The following is a 17,634-nucleotide window of genomic DNA, read 5'->3' on the forward strand; positions in this document are numbered from 1 at the left end:
TTGCAGTCAAACACATCAGCCATTGAAGTAAAGCAAGCACAACTCCACCCACCCCCCTACCTTTCATATAACTAAATCTTCAGTGGTCTATCTCAGGACAAGTCATAGACACAGGTTCTGTTTAGACTCAGTTTTGGGGAAAGACTTTTTAACACATTATAATTATGTAATATTTCTTAAATACTTCAAGATACATGTGTATCTGTATGACGTGTGTATGTGCTTGTGTGTGCCAGAGCATGCAATGTAAACATCACAGGGCAGCTCTGGTTGTCAAGCTTTTGTCGTGGGCAGTGAGTGCCTTTACCTGCTGAGTCATTTTCCAGTCCATATATGAACGAGGAGTTGAAGCTAAGATAGATCAAAGTGAGTTGCTCAAGGATATGCTGTGCAGGTCGGGCCTTATTTGGGTGTCCAGAACATAGCATCTTAACAAGTGTTATCTTGTTATATGTGACACTAGAATGAATGGTCAGTATTTGTAGAACACAGGAAATTTATAACCTATTTGCTCTAAGAATATGTTATAATATAAAGACAATTACTCTGGGTTATCTTCTCATTTTTTTTTTTCTTTTTGGATTTGTTTATATCCAACACTAAGAAAAACTTGAAGCCTAGATGTTTGTTTTTTCTTTTATTTTTCTGTTGGGACTTGTACAAGACTGTACCTCTGAGCTACATTCCTAGATACTAAGTTTGAAGTAGGATATTACTAGATTATACTGGCCTGCCGTACAGCTTATCATTCTGTGCAAGTCATCATGCCTGGTCTAGCTAGCTTGTAAATCATCTTTTTCTTTCCCTAGAGAGAAGTGCTCTTTTGCTGCTACCCGCCCATCCTCTGTTCTCCTTGAGCAGCTTGCAGTGTGCGTCAGTCAAGGGGAGCCTGTATTGTTAGTGGGAGAGACAGGAACTGGCAAAACCTCTGCTGTCCAGCACTTGGCTCATGCCACAGGTAACCCGGGGATTGTGAGCAAGCAGGGGAACATGGGCCCTGACTCGTAGCCTAGGACTAGCCTCAGACTTGGGATCCTCTTGCCTTCCCCCCTATGTGCTTGGATTATATGTATGCATCACCGTGCCAGGTGTGCTGTTTTTGTTTGTTTGCTTTGCATTTTGTTGTTTTCTTCCAAATAGTAAGTCTAAGCATATTAAAGTTTAAAGTGGCCTCATTCCATATATAGTCAGTTTCCCTGGAAATAATCACTAGTAACAGATTGGCATTAATTTTTTTTTTTTTTTTGCAGGCTCTACATACACACAAACATAGGCATACAGATAGTTTTAAAACAAATGAAATTACGTTCTGTATATATACCATAACATACTGCTTTTCTTGTAGTATAGCCCAAGTTGGCCTCCTCCTTATGAACCTGGTGATCCTTCTGCCTTCTTGGACAACTTTACAAGTGGACGGCAAGACTTCCTCATGTTTGTGCTTGATTAAGTTTACTAGACAACTTTTAAAAATGTCTTACTCCTTTTTATGGCCAAATAATATATACTCTGGATATTTATTTAATCCTAGTTTATAGGCATCAGCTTATTGAAGGATCTTTTTGTTTTTTGTATTTTCAAGATAAGCTCACAGTGTAGCTCTGGCTGTCCTGGAACTCACTGTGTAGACCAGGCAGGCCTTGAATTCAGAGATCTGCCTGCCTCTGCCTCTAGAACTAAACGTGTGCGCAGCTACCACCTGGCTGAAGATTCGATTTTTGGTTTCAATTTAGATGTTAAAGAATTCTAGGGTTGGGGATTTAGCTCAGTGGTAGAGCGCTTGCCTAGCAAGCGCAAGGCCCTGGGTTCGGTCCTCAGCTCCGAAAAAAAGAAAAAAAAAGAATTCTAAGGCTTCTGAAATTAATAGAGAAGGTCAAAACATATATGTTTGAGAAACTTGCCCTGCCTTCTTAAAGAACGCATGGTATTTTTCCATTAAGCTTTTGTTTGTTTTTTCATGTTTTTTGAAACAATTCTGCTTTTATTTCTGGCTGTTCTGGAACTCACTTTGCAGACCAGGCTGGGATTAAAGACATGTACCATCAAAGCCTGACTCCTTTAAATGTTTGAAATAATTCTTTTCCGTTGTTTCTTAAAGGCCAGCATTTGAGAGTTGTCAATATGAATCAACAAAGTGACACTGCAGACTTGCTTGGAGGGTAAGTGTGGTTCAGATTCTACTAAAATTCTATGGTATGCTTAGTACTAGAGTTGGGAAATGCCGGCGCTTACAAAAGTCAAATCTATTCTGCTTGGACTTATGCAGAGACCTATTCCCCTTCACCTATCACAGTATAGTCTGTTTTTGAGTCAGGGTCTCTCAGTAGTCTGGCTGGTCTGGAGCTAACTGTATAGACCAAGATGGCCTCCAACTCACCTGCATGGCTCTGCCTTCCAGAGTACAGGAACTAAAGACATATGCCACTGTTTGTTCCCAGTGTGCAGCACAGTAACAGACTAATTTCTTGGTGTATGAGCTTGAGGACACATGAGCGCCACAGCACATGTGTGGAAGGCAGAGGGCATGTTGCACTGCACAATAATTAGATTAACTTATTGCTGTGTGCCTGAAGGTGCATGTGTGTCACAACATGAAGGCAAGGTGCATAAATTCATTTTCTTTCTCACCATCTGAATGTTAAGGTTGTCAGATTTAGCACTAAGTACCTTTACCCAGTGAGCCTATCTCTTAAATTTAAGTGACAACTTAAATTGAAGTCCTTGTGCTCAAAGGCATTTAAATTATTTAATAAATACTTTTTATTGTTTGCTTTTTGAGACAGGGTTTCTCTCTGTAGTTTTGGCTAGCCTATAACTCACCATGTAGACCAGGCAGTCTTTGAACTCAGGGAGCTACCAGCCCCTACTAGGATTAAGGCTGGTACTACTTAGCCTGGCTCAAAGGACAAAGTCTAAGGGAAGCAGACGGTGTGTGTCACCTGATCCGTGTGCTGGTCCAGGGACATAGCTTTAAATCCTCGCTCTACACAGCTGCCTTTGCAGGCCTGCTTTTTAATCACATGTTCAGAATACTATGTATTAAATAATATTGTTGTTTAAATATGTCTTCAGCAATTTACAGCTAATAAGTATTCTTAACACAAATGACACTAATCTTGCATCATTGAACATGGCCTGAGTCCTCTTCCAAGGGTTGTTAATGTTATGCCAGCCATGGTAAGGAGGGCATAACATGGTAAGGAGGAGATTTTTTTTTCTTCCTTCCTTTTGTTTCTTGTTTGTGGTTTCTAATTTTCTTTGTTCTTTGAGTCCAGTCTGTTTCCCAGCTAGTTGTTGATCTGGTTCTTTTGTTGACAGGTTTTTCTTGGTGGTAGTTTTGTTTGTTTGCTTAAAGTTTCACTGTGTAGCTCAGGCTGGCTTTAAACACTGGATTCCCCTGCTTCCACTTTCTAAGTACTGGAATTAATGGGCTTGTGCCACCCTACCCTATCTAGACCTGTGTTTTTTATTAATTTTAAATGAATGTCATCTAACCCCTTTTGTAGAAAGCAGACTCTGGGCTCTGTTGATGTTGGGTAAGCAGTCTATAGCAGTGTATGCCCTCCCACCCTCTCATTTCATGTTCATCTGATTTTTGTCCCATTTAAGTTGGGCTTCTGTTAGGACACACACACACACACACACACACACCTTTATATTACTTGTGAGGAGAGAAAACCAATTTCCTTGAGGGTGAGGATGAGGAAAGCGTAAAGATTCAGCGAAAGAAGGACAGGGGTGTAGATGGAGCAGATGGTGTCCCCCCAGGTGGGAAGTGACTGCACAAAGCAGTAAACAGAGCATGTGAACATTAGTCATGAGACTTGGAAATCATTTATAATTCCATTAAGAGGGAAAGTTTCTCTTTGGAGAAATTGAGAATGAAAAGAAGAAAATGGAACAGATAAAATGGCCACTTTAACTTCCTTGCCATGCTCAGGCCATTCTCAGAAGAAATAACACTGAAAAAATGTTTCTTTTTTTCTTTCTGCATCGTTCATCTTCATAATTTAGCACAGGCTGTTTCTGTCTTAATTTTCCGTTTTATGTTATCAGTATGCAAAGTTCTTTTCCCTTGTTGTAGTCCTTTTAAGATGAGTTCTTAAGGGGTTGGGAATTTAGCTCAGTGGTAGAGCGCTTGCCTAGCAAGCACAAAGCCCTGGGTTCGGTCCCCAGCTCCAAAAAAAAAAAAAAAAAAAAAAAAAAAAAAGATGAGTTCTTAAATGTAGCCCCTGTGTATGTCATGGGTAGATGGAATCTTGATTGGGGCAGATGTTTTGGACCCATATTCTGTTTGGCAGAAATCTCTGAAGTTGTTTCTAAGATACCATTTCCAAAAGACACTTGGGGCACTTTGCTTTAAAGTTGCATATAGGTCTGTTTCTGCATTCCTTCTTTAGCTTGATTCCTCTGAGTTGTTTGTGCTGCACTGATTGAATTGTTTCAATCAATTGGTTTTTCTTTTGTTTATTTTTGGGAGTGGAGTGAGGGACTTGCTGAAGGTGATCTTTAGGCTTGTGGGTAGCAAGCACACCTGTGACATGTTTCCCTTCCTTGATCTTTTGATCGCATTGCCTTAACTGAGCTTATGGTACTAGGCTCAGCCTTTAATGTACCAATTTTTCTTTTACAGGAAATGGTCTCATTTGAAATACTGAACTAATCTTTTGTAACTTCTATAGACAGACAGTAACAGGCAGTTCTTAGTAATTACAATGACTAAGTATCTGTGGCAGTCCTTATGTCCACACCACTCTTTTGAGTCCTTTATCTGTGTTGCTTCTTCACAGTCCTGGTGCACAGACTCCTCACCATGCACTTGAGAACTGTGAGGGCTACATTGGCTTTGTCCCTTGTTCGAAGTAGCAGCTGATCTAGAATTGAAAGGCAGTCTTGTCTTGATGCTCTGTGTTCTCGACTTGTCTAGTGCTGCCTTAGTCTGGGTACAACCTCTAGTGCTCTAGGGCCGGCACTGGTCTTTAGGTCACATGTATATTTAGTTTCCTTGGCCTGATCCAGTGCCAGGTCTTGTCACCTTGTCTCTCCTGACTTCTTAAATCCTTTTTCATTTCAAGGTTACCAAAGTAGTCTCATTAGGGCCGTGGTTGTCAGCCTTCCTAATGCTGTGATCCTTTAATACAGTTTCTCATGGTTTGATGATCCCCAACCATAAAGTTACATCATTGCTATTCATTACCGTAATTTTGATTCTGTTATGAACTGTAATGATTGTTATGAATTGTAATGTAAATAATTGATGTTACCCACAAATTGAGAACAGCTGCTTTATGTTCTTAGCAGATTACACCACTGTTTTCCTCAAATTTTTTACTGTCTTCTCAGACCAGGTAGCAGTGTATTTTGTGAGCAATGCATCCACAGTGAACTCTGGGCACTTCTCCAACACTCCTTCAGCCGCAGTCCCCTTTTGTTAATCAGTTGAAACCTATGTTGATTCATCTGTTTTCAGGCAGCCACTCCAACCAGGGATAAGGATACATTATCCTTGAGTAGCATCTGTGTCTCACGGACACCTGCTCAGTTCGCTTCCTTGTTTGATGTAAATCTCTTAAAAATGTCCCTTCTTCAGGAAGTCTTATCACTGCTGTATACATTGTCAATGCCCCTGTTGCTGAACCTTTACCACTGTTAGTATATCCATAGTAGCTAAACGCTGTCTGAGGGTTTATAGAAAGTTTTCTGTGCTCTCTCTCTACATAAGGCCAGGACCTTGTGGGCATTGCTGATTCCCAGATTAACAAATGAAAGATGCTTCATACATTGATATGGAATAAATGAGGTTAAAACATGTTTGTCAATGTGTAGTGAGTGAAGTTCCTTTCTTTCCCCCACCATTCTCTGCAAAGTGTTTCTCTGATCAAAGCTGAGAGCGGCTTGACCCTGAGCCACCAGGGTTCCATATTCCATCCATAGAAACTTACTGAAACATGGTTTGTTTCACATGTGCTTAATTTAAATGAAGTGATAGTAAAATACATGGCATCTTTTTTTGGCCATTAGAAATTTCAAACTTTTCTTAGTGCTTAAAATGTTTACTCTTCATCATAAATATGTCAAACACTTGAAGAGTCAAAGTAGATCACAGCTGAACACTGATTACCTTCTTTTCTTCCAGGTTCAAACCAGTGGACCATAAGCTTATTTGGTTGCCCTTACGAGAGACATTTGAAGAACTATTTGTCCAGACATTTTCCAAAAAGCAAAACTTTACCTTTTTGGGACACATTCAGACCTGCTACAGGCAGAAACGATGGCATGATCTCCTCAAACTAATGCAGCATGTACAGAAGTCAGCTATTACCAAAGAAGGGAAGGAGAGCCAGCCAGGTAAGAATGTGAAAGACGTGAGTTGGGTTCATTTAGCGGAAGTAAAAGAATTAAGTAAAACAGAGAAAAGTTGAACTTTGTAGTTCTTCAGGCAAAGATGACTAGGTCTGCAGTTTTCTTGCTGCCCTGCTCATAGACTCGGTACTGGTGTGTGGCCTAGTAATTAGGATGCTTTATCCTCAGAGCAGCTGCTTCCACAGTAAACACGTTTGGTAGCATAGTCGTCTTCCCTTCTCCTTCACTTGGCTTCCTCGCCTATGAAATGGTAATAATATGAGGGCGGGCCTTCAGAGGTCTTCTAAGGGGAAATACATCACAGTGTGTGTATACATGGGAGCCAGTGGTAACTGGCTCACTGGCTCACAGCATTATATTGGTGTTTGGACTTAGTCCTTTACACTTGTCTAAGATGCTTTTATTGGGCTTGTGATTTAAAATTAATTTTAGTCTATCATGAGCTGTGTCAGCAAGCAGTAGTCTCATCTGTGTTGATTGACCAACTATCACCATATATTCCTATCTGTGGGACTATCTACCCGTAATCCTCACAGCAGAGAGCAGCTGGGAGTCCGTTCTGTCTTAGTGCCTGTGGGTTTCAGGGATGGAACCAGGCTGTCAGGTTTGATGACCTTTTTTCACCGAGGTATCTTGTCATCTGTAGAGAATCCAGGGGACTCCGACACTCTGGTCTCTGGGTGCCCACACTGATAAACACAGTATTAAGAAAAACAAAACTAAATTTTAAAAAAAAGTTCCTCTATACAGGGAACATGCATTAAAAAACTTGTGCCTATGGGGAACATTTCGGATACAAACCATTCCACTTCAAATGTAAAGATCTTTATTCTTTCCTAGGGCTACTTCTAAAGGAGAAATGGGAAGCATTTGGCCTTAGACTCAACCACGCCCAGCAGCAAATGAAAATGACTGAAAACGCCCTTTTGTTTGCATTTGTGGAGGTATTTTGTTAATGGATGCTGATTTGTTGGAGAATAGTCTGTGGAGAGTTATTATTTTGTATTGTCTGTGTTTTCCTGCGTTTAAGATAGAAAATACTGAATAAACAGCACTGTAAGGAGAAGCTGGGGAGCAGTGTTCTTCCCAGTGTGTAAGGCTTTAGTGAGCGCCAGGCATATGTAACTGAGGTTAGTGTACTCTGTTACTTCTCCTCTGTATAATGGACCAAGGACGGGCTCCAGCATAGTTCTCCGTGTGGACTTCTGCATTTGGCTGTGAATTGCGTGTGGTCCCATCAGTGCCTAGTTTGATTCCAGGCCCTGGTGCTCTACTATTTGCTGTGGGCAAGTACCATCTTAAATAAATTTAGCATCAGTAATGTAGAGCTGAATAAAGATTCATTTTAATATTCTTAAGTATACACTGTGTTAGTCTATGAATTATGAATACTATATTGATTGGAAAATTTGGGGGATATTAGTATGATATTTTTGGGTGCTTTTTTGGTTATCTGTTTTTGACAGGGATTCGGAATGTAGCCTTGACTGGCCTGAAACTCAGAACTGGGACCAAAGAAATGTCCCAACCCCTACCCCACCTTGGGTGCTTTTAGCTAATTGGCTGTTTCCCATCATCTGAATTCGTTGTATGTTTATTTCCTCATCCATCCATATAACTCTTGTTTATATCAGCTTACCTTGTAGTCTTAGAGATTCTTGACCATTTTGGACATTTACAGAGTTTATGTGGCCTGACACTGCCAACTGTCTAGTTATTTGTCACTTAAAGTATTGGTTTATTAGTGGGGAAAATATGCCCTTGCCTCTGTTCCTAACCTTAATAGTGTAACTGCGTTTGCTAACGCAAGCCTGTTTTGGAAATACAGCCTTTAATATGTTCTATCCCAGGGTACCTTAGCTCAGGCTATAAAGAAAGGAGAATGGATCTTATTGGATGAGATTAACCTGGCTGCTCCGGAAACCCTAGAATGTCTGAGTGGCTTACTGGAAGGATCTTCTGGCTCTCTGGTTTTGCTTGACCGAGGAGACACAGGTAGCGTTTAATCCCCTTGCAGTTTGACTTGTCACTAAGTCTTCGTCAGTTAAAGGCAAGATTCTTTTAGCTAGACATACTGTATGGGTCTTCCAATGGGATGTATTATTTAGGTAATAAGTTCTTGGGGAAGTATACTGAATATAATTAGGAGGTGTGGGGAATGTAAAGAATAGGGTAATTCGTTAAGGCATTTAAGTTGTAGATATGCAGACACGGTCCAAATAAATACAATATACGTCTTAGGCCATAAAAAAAATCATCAAAAGTTAACAAAGGCAGGAAAAGACTTGAATGTCAGCATGAAGGTAAGCTGTGAGAAAGAGTGTATCTGTCTGTCTGAAAAGTGATCCACTGAGGCTTCAGAAAAGGCCCGAGTGAGTGATGAAACTCGTAGCACTCATCTAGCTGGTCCTTGTGCTCTGGGGGATTAAATTGTCTTTCCCTGGGGTCCTCTAGCCGATCACTTGATTGCTAAAAATTGTTGAAATTTTCTAATTTTCTCTTAACAGAGCCACTGGTTCGGCACCCTGATTTCCGTTTATTTGCATGTATGAATCCAGCTACTGATGTGGGCAAAAGAAATCTCCCACCAGGGATAAGAAACAGGTAAGAACTTTGTTTTGTTTTCTTTACCAGCAATATGAACATAACCAAACTTCAAATAGTGGTTGAAATTTATTGATATCTGATAGAGGAATCTTGGTTTCCTTATTATTTCTCTTCTTTATAGATTTTAGGCATGTAAGAAAGTCTAGCACACTGGAGAATCATTCTCTATTGTTTGTTATTTATGCTGCTTCTCTGATTTGATCCTAGGCTGTGTACACAGCCTTTGGTGGTTACCGTGATACTTAGTAGGTCTTATTGAACATGGTACATCTCGTAGCTACTAGGGAAAATTCATTTGTAGTTAAGTGCTTAGTTTTGGCATTCTATATATTAATACTGAAGAATAAGATTAGTGTCAGTAATATTTGTGTTGTTTCAAGTTTGGAAAGTGTCATTAAAATCAATTAGGGGCCAGCAAAGTGGCTTTGAGAGTTAACCACATGTTGGAAGGAGAAACCTAACTCAAGCAAGCTGTCTCCTGACTGTATAGCAGCAGTGTGACAGTGTGGTGTCATTGTCCACACGTGTGTACACACCACAAATAAATGCAGTGTTTTAGAAAGCCTCTTCAGTCTCCACTTACATTATTAAAATATAATGGAAATGTTACAGGAAGTTTTTAGAAATTAAGGTATATTTTTTTCTATACCATTTTAGTTTGTTATGTGAGAGAGAATAGGTGTATGCGTTTGTGTAGGTGGTTATTGTTTATTTTAAGACAGGATCTCACTGTGTAATCCTGGCTATGTGGGAACTTGATATGTAGACCAAGCTGGCCTAGAACTCAAAAGACCCACCTGTTTATCTTTATCTTTAAATCCAGAAGTAGGGTTTTGTTTTGTCTTTTTAAGTCAAATAGAGCACCCCAGTGTTTGGTACTTAATTGATTAGAATGAAATGTCCCTCTTTATCACTTCTGATTCATTTTATTTTGTTTGATTCTGTTTGTCAGGTCAGGTATCAGAATAGTGATGCCTGCTTGAATACCGGTCCCATTTGATTGGAGCACTTTTGTCTGTGTTTTACTCTTTAAAACTAAGGTAGACAGGCGTTATTTTTAGATCCATTCAGTCAGCCTACATGTATCTTTTGATTGGAGAATTGAGGCCATTGAAGTTAGTGTTGAAATATGTGTGTAAGTTGTGTTCTTAGTGTTGAAATATGTGTGTAAGTTGTGTATTTTTAATGTGTACAGCAGCCTCCCGGCTCTTTACTCTCGCTCAGCTGTGCCCGCTCCCCCGCCCCCATCTCTCTATCTATCTCCATCTCCATCTCCTTTGTTCATTCCTCTTTTTCTTTCTCTTTCCATTATGGCACATGTTTGACTTGGTGAGCTGCTCTGGGTTGGCCTCATGGTCTCTTATGACTTGGAATGCATCGCTCCAGGCTGTTTAAAGTTTCCAATGAGAAATCAGCTGTTATTCTAATGAATTTTCTTTTATAAATGACTTGACTTGCGCCTTTTTTCTCTTGTAGCTTTCGATACTGTTTCTTTGCTATTCGTGCTTAATGTTTTGACTATTATATGCTATGGAGATGTTCCTTCCTGTCCTCTCTGTTTGGTGTTCTGTATGTTTTATGTATTTGTATAGTTGTATCTTTCTTCAATTTAGGTATGTTTTTTTCTATTACCTTGTTGAAAATATGATACGTCATTGAGTGGGATTCTCCCTCATCTATGGTAATAATTTCAAGGTTTGTTTTTTTCATGGTGTTCCACATTTCCTGTGTGTTCCTAAAAATGTTTCATATCCTCTTCTTGGAGGAGATTTGAATCCTAGTAAATCATCTGCTTGATTCTACTTGTCAGACTTTTTTTCTGTCAGACTTTTTTTTTTCTTACAAGACCATTGGGGCTTGTTTTTGTTCTGTTTTTTCAATTCCTCCTCAGTATTTATATCTCGTGATTGAATTTTGTTCAAGTTCTATATTGTTTTTATCATTTCCATCGGCCTTAAGTTTCTGTTTCTGTAGGTGTCACTCGGGAGTTTTTCCTCCTTCTGTTCTTGCTCCTTTCTTCTTTAAACTCCTTGAATTCTTTGATCAAATTTATGATCCTTTTAATTTTGTATCCTTTGGTTCATCTCTACAGGACTGGTAGGTTTGGAACTAAGACACTGTTTTGATCTCTTATATTGTTATTTTTGTGGCGAGATCTAGACATGTTGTTAGTTCTGTGTCTGAAATAGTCAGAAGAGAGAATTGTATGGGTGGGACCTAGAGCTCACAAATAACTTGGGAAGAACTAAGTCAGGTAGACATAAGGAACTAGACCAGTGTACAGAGTGTGCTACATGGTCCAGTCCTGTAGTGTGTGGGTAAATCTGGCTGGGTGTGTAGGTTGGATATGGCATGAGAGAAGCCTGGTGGAAGCTTACAGGTTGACTGCAAAGGAAACTCACCAGTTAGACCCAGAGCAGTAGTTCTCAGTTTTCCTAATGCTAGGACCCTTTCATACAGTTCCCATGCTATGGTGACCCCAACCATAAAATTATTTTGGTTGCTACTTTATAGTTAGAATTCTGCTACTGTTACAAATCATAATGTAAATGTCTGTGTTTTCTGATGGTCTTAGGCAACTCTGGTGAAAGGTTTGTTCTCCCAAAGGGGGGGGGGGGGGGGGCGTCACATCCCACAGGTTGAGAACTGCTACCCTAGAGAATGATGTGGGACATAGTAATTTCTTATAAATGATTAATAATTTTCTTACAGGTTCACGGAACTTTATGTAGAAGAACTAGAAAGTAAAGAAGACTTACACATTCTTATTGTGGATTATCTGAAAGGACTGAGTGTGAGCAGGAGCGCTGTGCAGGGAATTGTAAAGTAGGTAGTCCTTTGCTTGTCTTTGTACGGTTACTTGGTTCGTGAAAGACCCACTCCATGCAGATGCACATTTTCATGACTCGCTTCTATGTGAAGAAAACCAGTAGAAGGATTTACTTTAAAATTGAAACTTTGTATAAATACTCTCTGGTTTTTCTAAAGAAACTACTTACACCATTAAGAATCACTGCCTATGAAAATACATAGGTACTGTGCTCTTGATTACTTCTATGTATTCGAAGATTAATTGAATCAAACTGTGGTATGGGTTGGTTCTTCGTGTCTCTTTCTCATGTATTGCAGGCCCTATAGAAATGTTTTGTACAATGTCACATTAGGTCGTTTTAAGCAAATCATTCTCGTGAAAGGAGTGTGATATAGGAAGGGGTTGAAGTAGGAGATCAGCTATTCACTCAATTTTATAGCTTGTTCCCTACCCTACCCCTGAACCTTTGGTGGCACTGGATATCAGACCTGGGACCTTGTATATGCTGAGAAGGCACTGTGGCCTTGCCTGACATTTGTTTAAAGAACAAATGTCCTGCATTTCTCTTGTGTAGGTGCTTGGATTTTATATGTGGTTTCATGTGGGCATGCAGCTGATCACCAGTCACAAAACTTCAATGTGGAGATCAATCTTCTACCTTGTGAAGGACATTAGTGTTAACAATGTATGCCAGTAGACATCATGTCTTTCTGTAACAATTTATCATTACTGAAGGTAGATAAAGCTGTGTTCTTTTAAATCTCATGAATTCTGTTTCCTGTGTGTAGATCTTCATTTGCCCCTCAGGTAAAGTCTACTCTGACTCACTGCATATGAGCCTTTTCCTACTAAGTTGCTGGCTAAGGGCTTCACTGGTACTTACTGCTTAACTGAACAACTGCTTTCGAAAAGCTATTGGCCTATGATGTATTTCTACTTGTGGGATTATTTTGCTTACAAGATAAAAGTTTCTCACTTACTTTGATTGGTTCATCTTGGCTAGTGAAGTAGGACATGCATTTCTTGATTATTTTTTTTTCCCCAAAGCTATTCCTTAATGTGTTTGAAATATAAACTTTAAATTATGTGATCTCTGTGAGTTCAAGGCCAGCCTGGTCTACAGAGCTAGTTCCAGAACAGCCAAAGCTACACAGCAAAACTCTGTCTCAAAAAGAGAAAAGGGAAGTAACCATTGGAATTTCAGTAGAGTTAGAAACAGCAGAAAAATAATTACTATTTAACAAAAGTGCCCAAACTTCATTCCCTTTGTAGCTTCTACACTGCTCTTCGGAAAGAGTCAAAGACCAAACTGGTGGATGGAACCGGCCACAGGCCTCACTACAGCCTTCGGACCCTCTGCAGAGCTTTACGGTTTGCAGCTTCCAACCCGTGTGGCAACATCCAGCGCTCACTCTATGAGGTGTCTGTACTGTCTGACTTAAGAGCTGGGTAGATGGGATGCCCCTGAATGGAGGAGTAGGAATGCAGATGCCACAGATATATACCAGGTCTTGCCAGGAGATTTTGTCTCTTAACACTGTAGACAGAGCTACCCTGCTCCTTTCTCTTTCACTTTACCACATTTAAAAGTTATTCTGGGGAAGCTAGTGATGGCACACACTTTTAATCCCAGCAGAGACAGGCAGATCTCCAAGTTCAAAGCCAGCCTTGTCTACGTAGCAAGTTCTAGGACAGCCAGGGCTACATCTGTCTCATAAAAAACAAACCAAAAAAGAAAAAAAGTTGTTCTAGGAGATAGCACCCCAGGAGGCTAAATTTTATTCTTGAAATAAATTGGACTGTTATGGAAGGCTAGGCTATGTTTATCTGTTTGTGTTTTCTCTCTAGGGCTTTTGTTTGGGTTTCCTAACACAGCTTGACCGGGCATCACACCCAGTAGTTCAGAAGCTCATTTGCCAACACATTATTTCTGGCAATGTCAAAAGTCTACTGAAACAGGTTTGTTCTTCAACTTTTCCTTGCTTAATATGAAAAGGAAGGCTGAATTATCATGGTTTTAGCTCTTTGAGGAAAACTTTTTTAATTCCATGTGCATGCATGTGTGGCTGGTATGTGAAGGCCAGAAGAGGGGACCAGATCCTTTAGAACTGGAGTTAGTGAGAGCTCTGAGCCACTCCATGGGTGCTAAGAGTAGAAGAATCGAACCTGAGTCCTAGAAGAGAAGCAAACATTCTTAAGCCCTAAGCCATCTTTCCATCCAGGTCATTGTTGCAAAAACACTTAAAAAGACTGCAGATGTGTATTGTCACCACTCCAGAGATAGTGAGACCTGGGAGAATGGAGCCAAGGATGAGGTGGACTACAGTCTCGTGCAGTAGCCATCTTTACTCAGAGCATCGGGCAGTTTATATTTTGAGAGCTGAAAAGTCACCTAAACACAAGTCAGATGTGCAAAAACATGCTTTTCCATAGAGCCGTATAAACAAATAAAAATATCCAGTTGTAATGAATAATCTGATGTAAATTCACTCTTCTGCTACACCTGGGAGGAGATTGAAAGCACATTCCTAGAACATTTCCATGTTTTGAAGAACTGAAGTTACAAGACTCTTATTTTCTTGAAGTTTTCTCATAAACACTCAAAATTCTTTACATAATAATCCATTTTTGGACCACATTCCATCCGTGTATATCTTAGATGGTAGAAATTTAAATCTGAAACCTCACTGCCCACACCCAGTGACACACCCCTCCAACAAGACCACAGTACCAAACATTCAAACGGGAGCCTATGGAGGCCATTCTTTTTTTTTTTTTTGAGCTGGGGACCGAACCCAGGGCTTTGTGCTTCCTAGGTAAGCGCTCTACCACTGAGCTAAATCCCCAGCCCCTATGGAGGCCATTCTTACTCAAACCACCTCAAGCTTGTTTTTTAAAAAGAGGGTAGAGATACTGTTAAAAGCAAGAACAGAAAACAGCTGAGAAACTTTCACCATCTGCTTTGTTTTTATTGTCTGCTCATTAGGATGAGAGAGAGATTTGTAGTTATTTTGGTTTCAACATTTTAAAATAATGCATGCTTAACTATTGGAGACTATAAAAACATGGAAAGAAAAAAGTTTTAAGTTTTCTTTGTCCAATTTAATCTACAAACATCTTAGAATGGTTGTATCCTTCCCATGGTACCTGTTGTCTTTATTAAGATTTCTGTTGTTGTGATAAACATAACCAAAAGCAAACTGGGGAGAAAAGGCTTTTTCAGCTTGTACTGTATAACTGAAGCAGACAGAGGCTAGGGAGGAATGCTGCTTACTGGCTTGCTCCTCATGGCTTACTCAGTCTGCTTTCTTAGCGCTGTCTGGGATCCCCTGCCAGTGGGTAGCATCACTCACAATGGGCTAGGTCCTCCCCTTCCCAATCATCCAACAGGAGCATGTACTACAGCCTCAGGTGAGGTACTTCCTTTCAGTTGTCTCTGGCTTGTGTAAGGTTAATATGTAAAGAACCATGTACTCATAAAGGATCAGTCTCTATAGAGGGTCACTCTGTCCTCCAGGTGATTCAGAATCTACTAATGTAAAACCTCTTCCTTCATTACAGTACTGTACCAGTTTTGAGGAAAATGATAGGTATATTTGATTGAAAAAAAAATTGGGTATTTTGCTAGGTGAGAGAGCTGAATCATATGGGAAAATTTATTTTGATCTCTATGTTTTTTCCCCTAAACCTTTCTACTCTCATTTAATTTTAAAATCATGAAAAGTTATTCTCATTCCTGGAAGTAATTTTATGTTTTGCTCACAGGCTTTTTGGTTTTGTTTTGTCTTTATTGGAAGCACTCAGGGCAAAGTAATGTTCTTGATAATGACTTAATTTTCTACTTTACTCTCCTCTGAAAAAAATGCAAAAGTGGACATAGGACTGCGGTCATTTCTCAGAGTCCTTTTTTTTTTTTTTTTTTTTTTTTTTTAGCCTATTCCAGAACCCAAAGGAGGCCGCCTTATTCAGGTTGAAGGTTACTGGATTTCAGTTGGAGACAAGGAGCCTAAAATAGATGAAACATATGTCTTGACACCATCGGTTAAACTGAACCTGAGGGACATTGCCCGAGTGGTCTCTGCAGGGTATGTGTGGGTTTTCACTCCTCGTACTGTGAAGTTTCTGTCAGAGGCATGGTGCTTACTTAGCCTGATTTCTTAAACCTAGACAGGGTTCACTGGTACTTACTGCCTAGCTGAATAACTGCTTTCTAAAAGCTATCGCCCTATGATGTATTTCTACTTGTGTGATTGGTGAAGATGTAAAGATACTAAATACTTGTGTCTTGTGTTTCTGGAGACGTGGAGAAGTGGTTGGATGGGCTTGCTGCTCTTTCACAGTCTGGTGCCCAGCCCCATGTCTGGTAGCTTACAGCTAGCTGACTGACAGTAGCTTCACAGGATTCACATTTACAAACAAACAAACAAATCCAAAAATAAAAACTGAAAGTAAAATTGCTTTGTAATTTTGTTGATTAACACATTTCTTATTTTTGGGTGAGTAACTAACAGTTAACGCCACTTTTTCTTACAAGTCATGCAAGAGATATTGGAATTGCATCTCAAAGCTGGGCAAGGGGTACAAGCCTTTAATCCCACCGCCCTGTCTCCATCCCCAGCTTTAGCAGGAGATTCTTGGCCAATTTATTCAGAATTGAAGTCATCTCAAGTAACATTCAAGATTTGCATTGTAGTTGACAAAAGAATACGTTCAGCCAGGCGTGGTGATGCACTCCTTTAATTCTACCACGGTGGGACAGACACAGGCAGATCTATGAGTTCACCACAGTCCTTCTCTACATAGCAAGTTTCAGGCCAGCCTGAGCTGCGTAGTGAAACCAACAAGATTGTAGAACCTTCTTGATGCATGGATATCTAAAGTATTCTAGCTCATCTGTTCTCATCTCTTTTAATAATTGCTTTGTTGGCTAATATTTTACAGCACCTATCCAGTGCTGATCCAGGGAGAAACATCAGTTGGTAAAACAAGTCTGATACGGTGGCTGGCTGCTGCCACTGGCAACCACTGTGTGCGAATCAACAATCACGAACACACAGATATCCAGGAGTACATTGGTTGTTACACGTCTGACACCTCCGGAAAGCTTGTCTTTAATGAAGGTAGTGTTACTGCATCCCTGGGATGTACACTTTCATGCTTTTAGAACCATTTCTTCTAATCTTTTCTAATTGAGGCACATGAATTATATCATAATAGAGAGTTAAGGTTAATTCCTAGGGCGCTGGAATTCCTGTGTTGGGCTAATCTTGGATTAGACAATTAGAGTATAGAGACCAAAGAATAGGGTAAAGAGCAAGGATTAGAATCGATAATGAGAAATTGTTGATTTAATAAAATTAGATGTCAGAGAGAAACTTTAACAGGTTAAATATGAGATATTTATTAGCCTTGACTCCTCCTATGGTAAGGAAAAGGCTGTGTCAGTTACAAGTCTTACTTCTTGGACTGTTAGTATCACAGATAGTTTGAGGGTCACAACCAGCTGCAGAGTAATTTGCTTGGAGTTGTAGCTATCAAGTAGAACTTTCGTTTGTACAGAGGCATGTTAAGCCCTTGGAGCGCTCAAGTATACTTTTGATAATTCTTGTCATTTCCTCCTAGGTGTTCTTATTGATGCCATGAGAAAGGGCTACTGGATTGTCTTAGATGAATTGAATTTGGCACCTACTGATGTGCTAGAGGCACTCAACAGACTGTTGGATGATAACCGTGAATTGCTCATAACAGAAACACAGGAAGTTGTTAGGGCACACCCTCGCTTCATGCTTTTTGCCACCCAAAATCCCCCAGGACTTTATGGAGGCAGAAAGGTATGTAACATTTTCATCCAC

The 17,634-nt window shown here is 40.0% G+C and overlaps 1 protein-coding gene across 3 annotated transcripts in view; it reads left to right on the plus strand.

The window, feature by feature from the left end:
• Positions 1 to 17,634, plus strand: part of Mdn1 (midasin AAA ATPase 1) — a 130,904-nt gene that overhangs the window by 23,216 nt on the left and 90,054 nt on the right. For all 3 annotated transcript variants that reach the window (XM_063287901.1, XM_039110965.2, NM_001427015.1), the window contains exons 14-25: positions 810 to 958; positions 2,099 to 2,159; positions 6,137 to 6,348; positions 7,204 to 7,307; positions 8,214 to 8,358; positions 8,871 to 8,967; positions 11,683 to 11,796; positions 13,055 to 13,202; positions 13,631 to 13,741; positions 15,716 to 15,867; positions 16,724 to 16,902; positions 17,405 to 17,613. In XM_063287901.1, coding sequence (XP_063143971.1) covers positions 810 to 958; positions 2,099 to 2,159; positions 6,137 to 6,348; positions 7,204 to 7,307; positions 8,214 to 8,358; positions 8,871 to 8,967; positions 11,683 to 11,796; positions 13,055 to 13,202; positions 13,631 to 13,741; positions 15,716 to 15,867; positions 16,724 to 16,902; positions 17,405 to 17,613 — 1,681 coding nt within the window. The remainder of the gene's footprint in view (positions 1 to 809; positions 959 to 2,098; positions 2,160 to 6,136; positions 6,349 to 7,203; positions 7,308 to 8,213; positions 8,359 to 8,870; positions 8,968 to 11,682; positions 11,797 to 13,054; positions 13,203 to 13,630; positions 13,742 to 15,715; positions 15,868 to 16,723; positions 16,903 to 17,404; positions 17,614 to 17,634) is intronic.

This window comes from Rattus norvegicus, chromosome 5 (assembly GCF_036323735.1).
Source record: "Rattus norvegicus strain BN/NHsdMcwi chromosome 5, GRCr8, whole genome shotgun sequence".
NCBI lineage: Eukaryota > Metazoa > Chordata > Mammalia > Rodentia > Muridae > Rattus > Rattus norvegicus.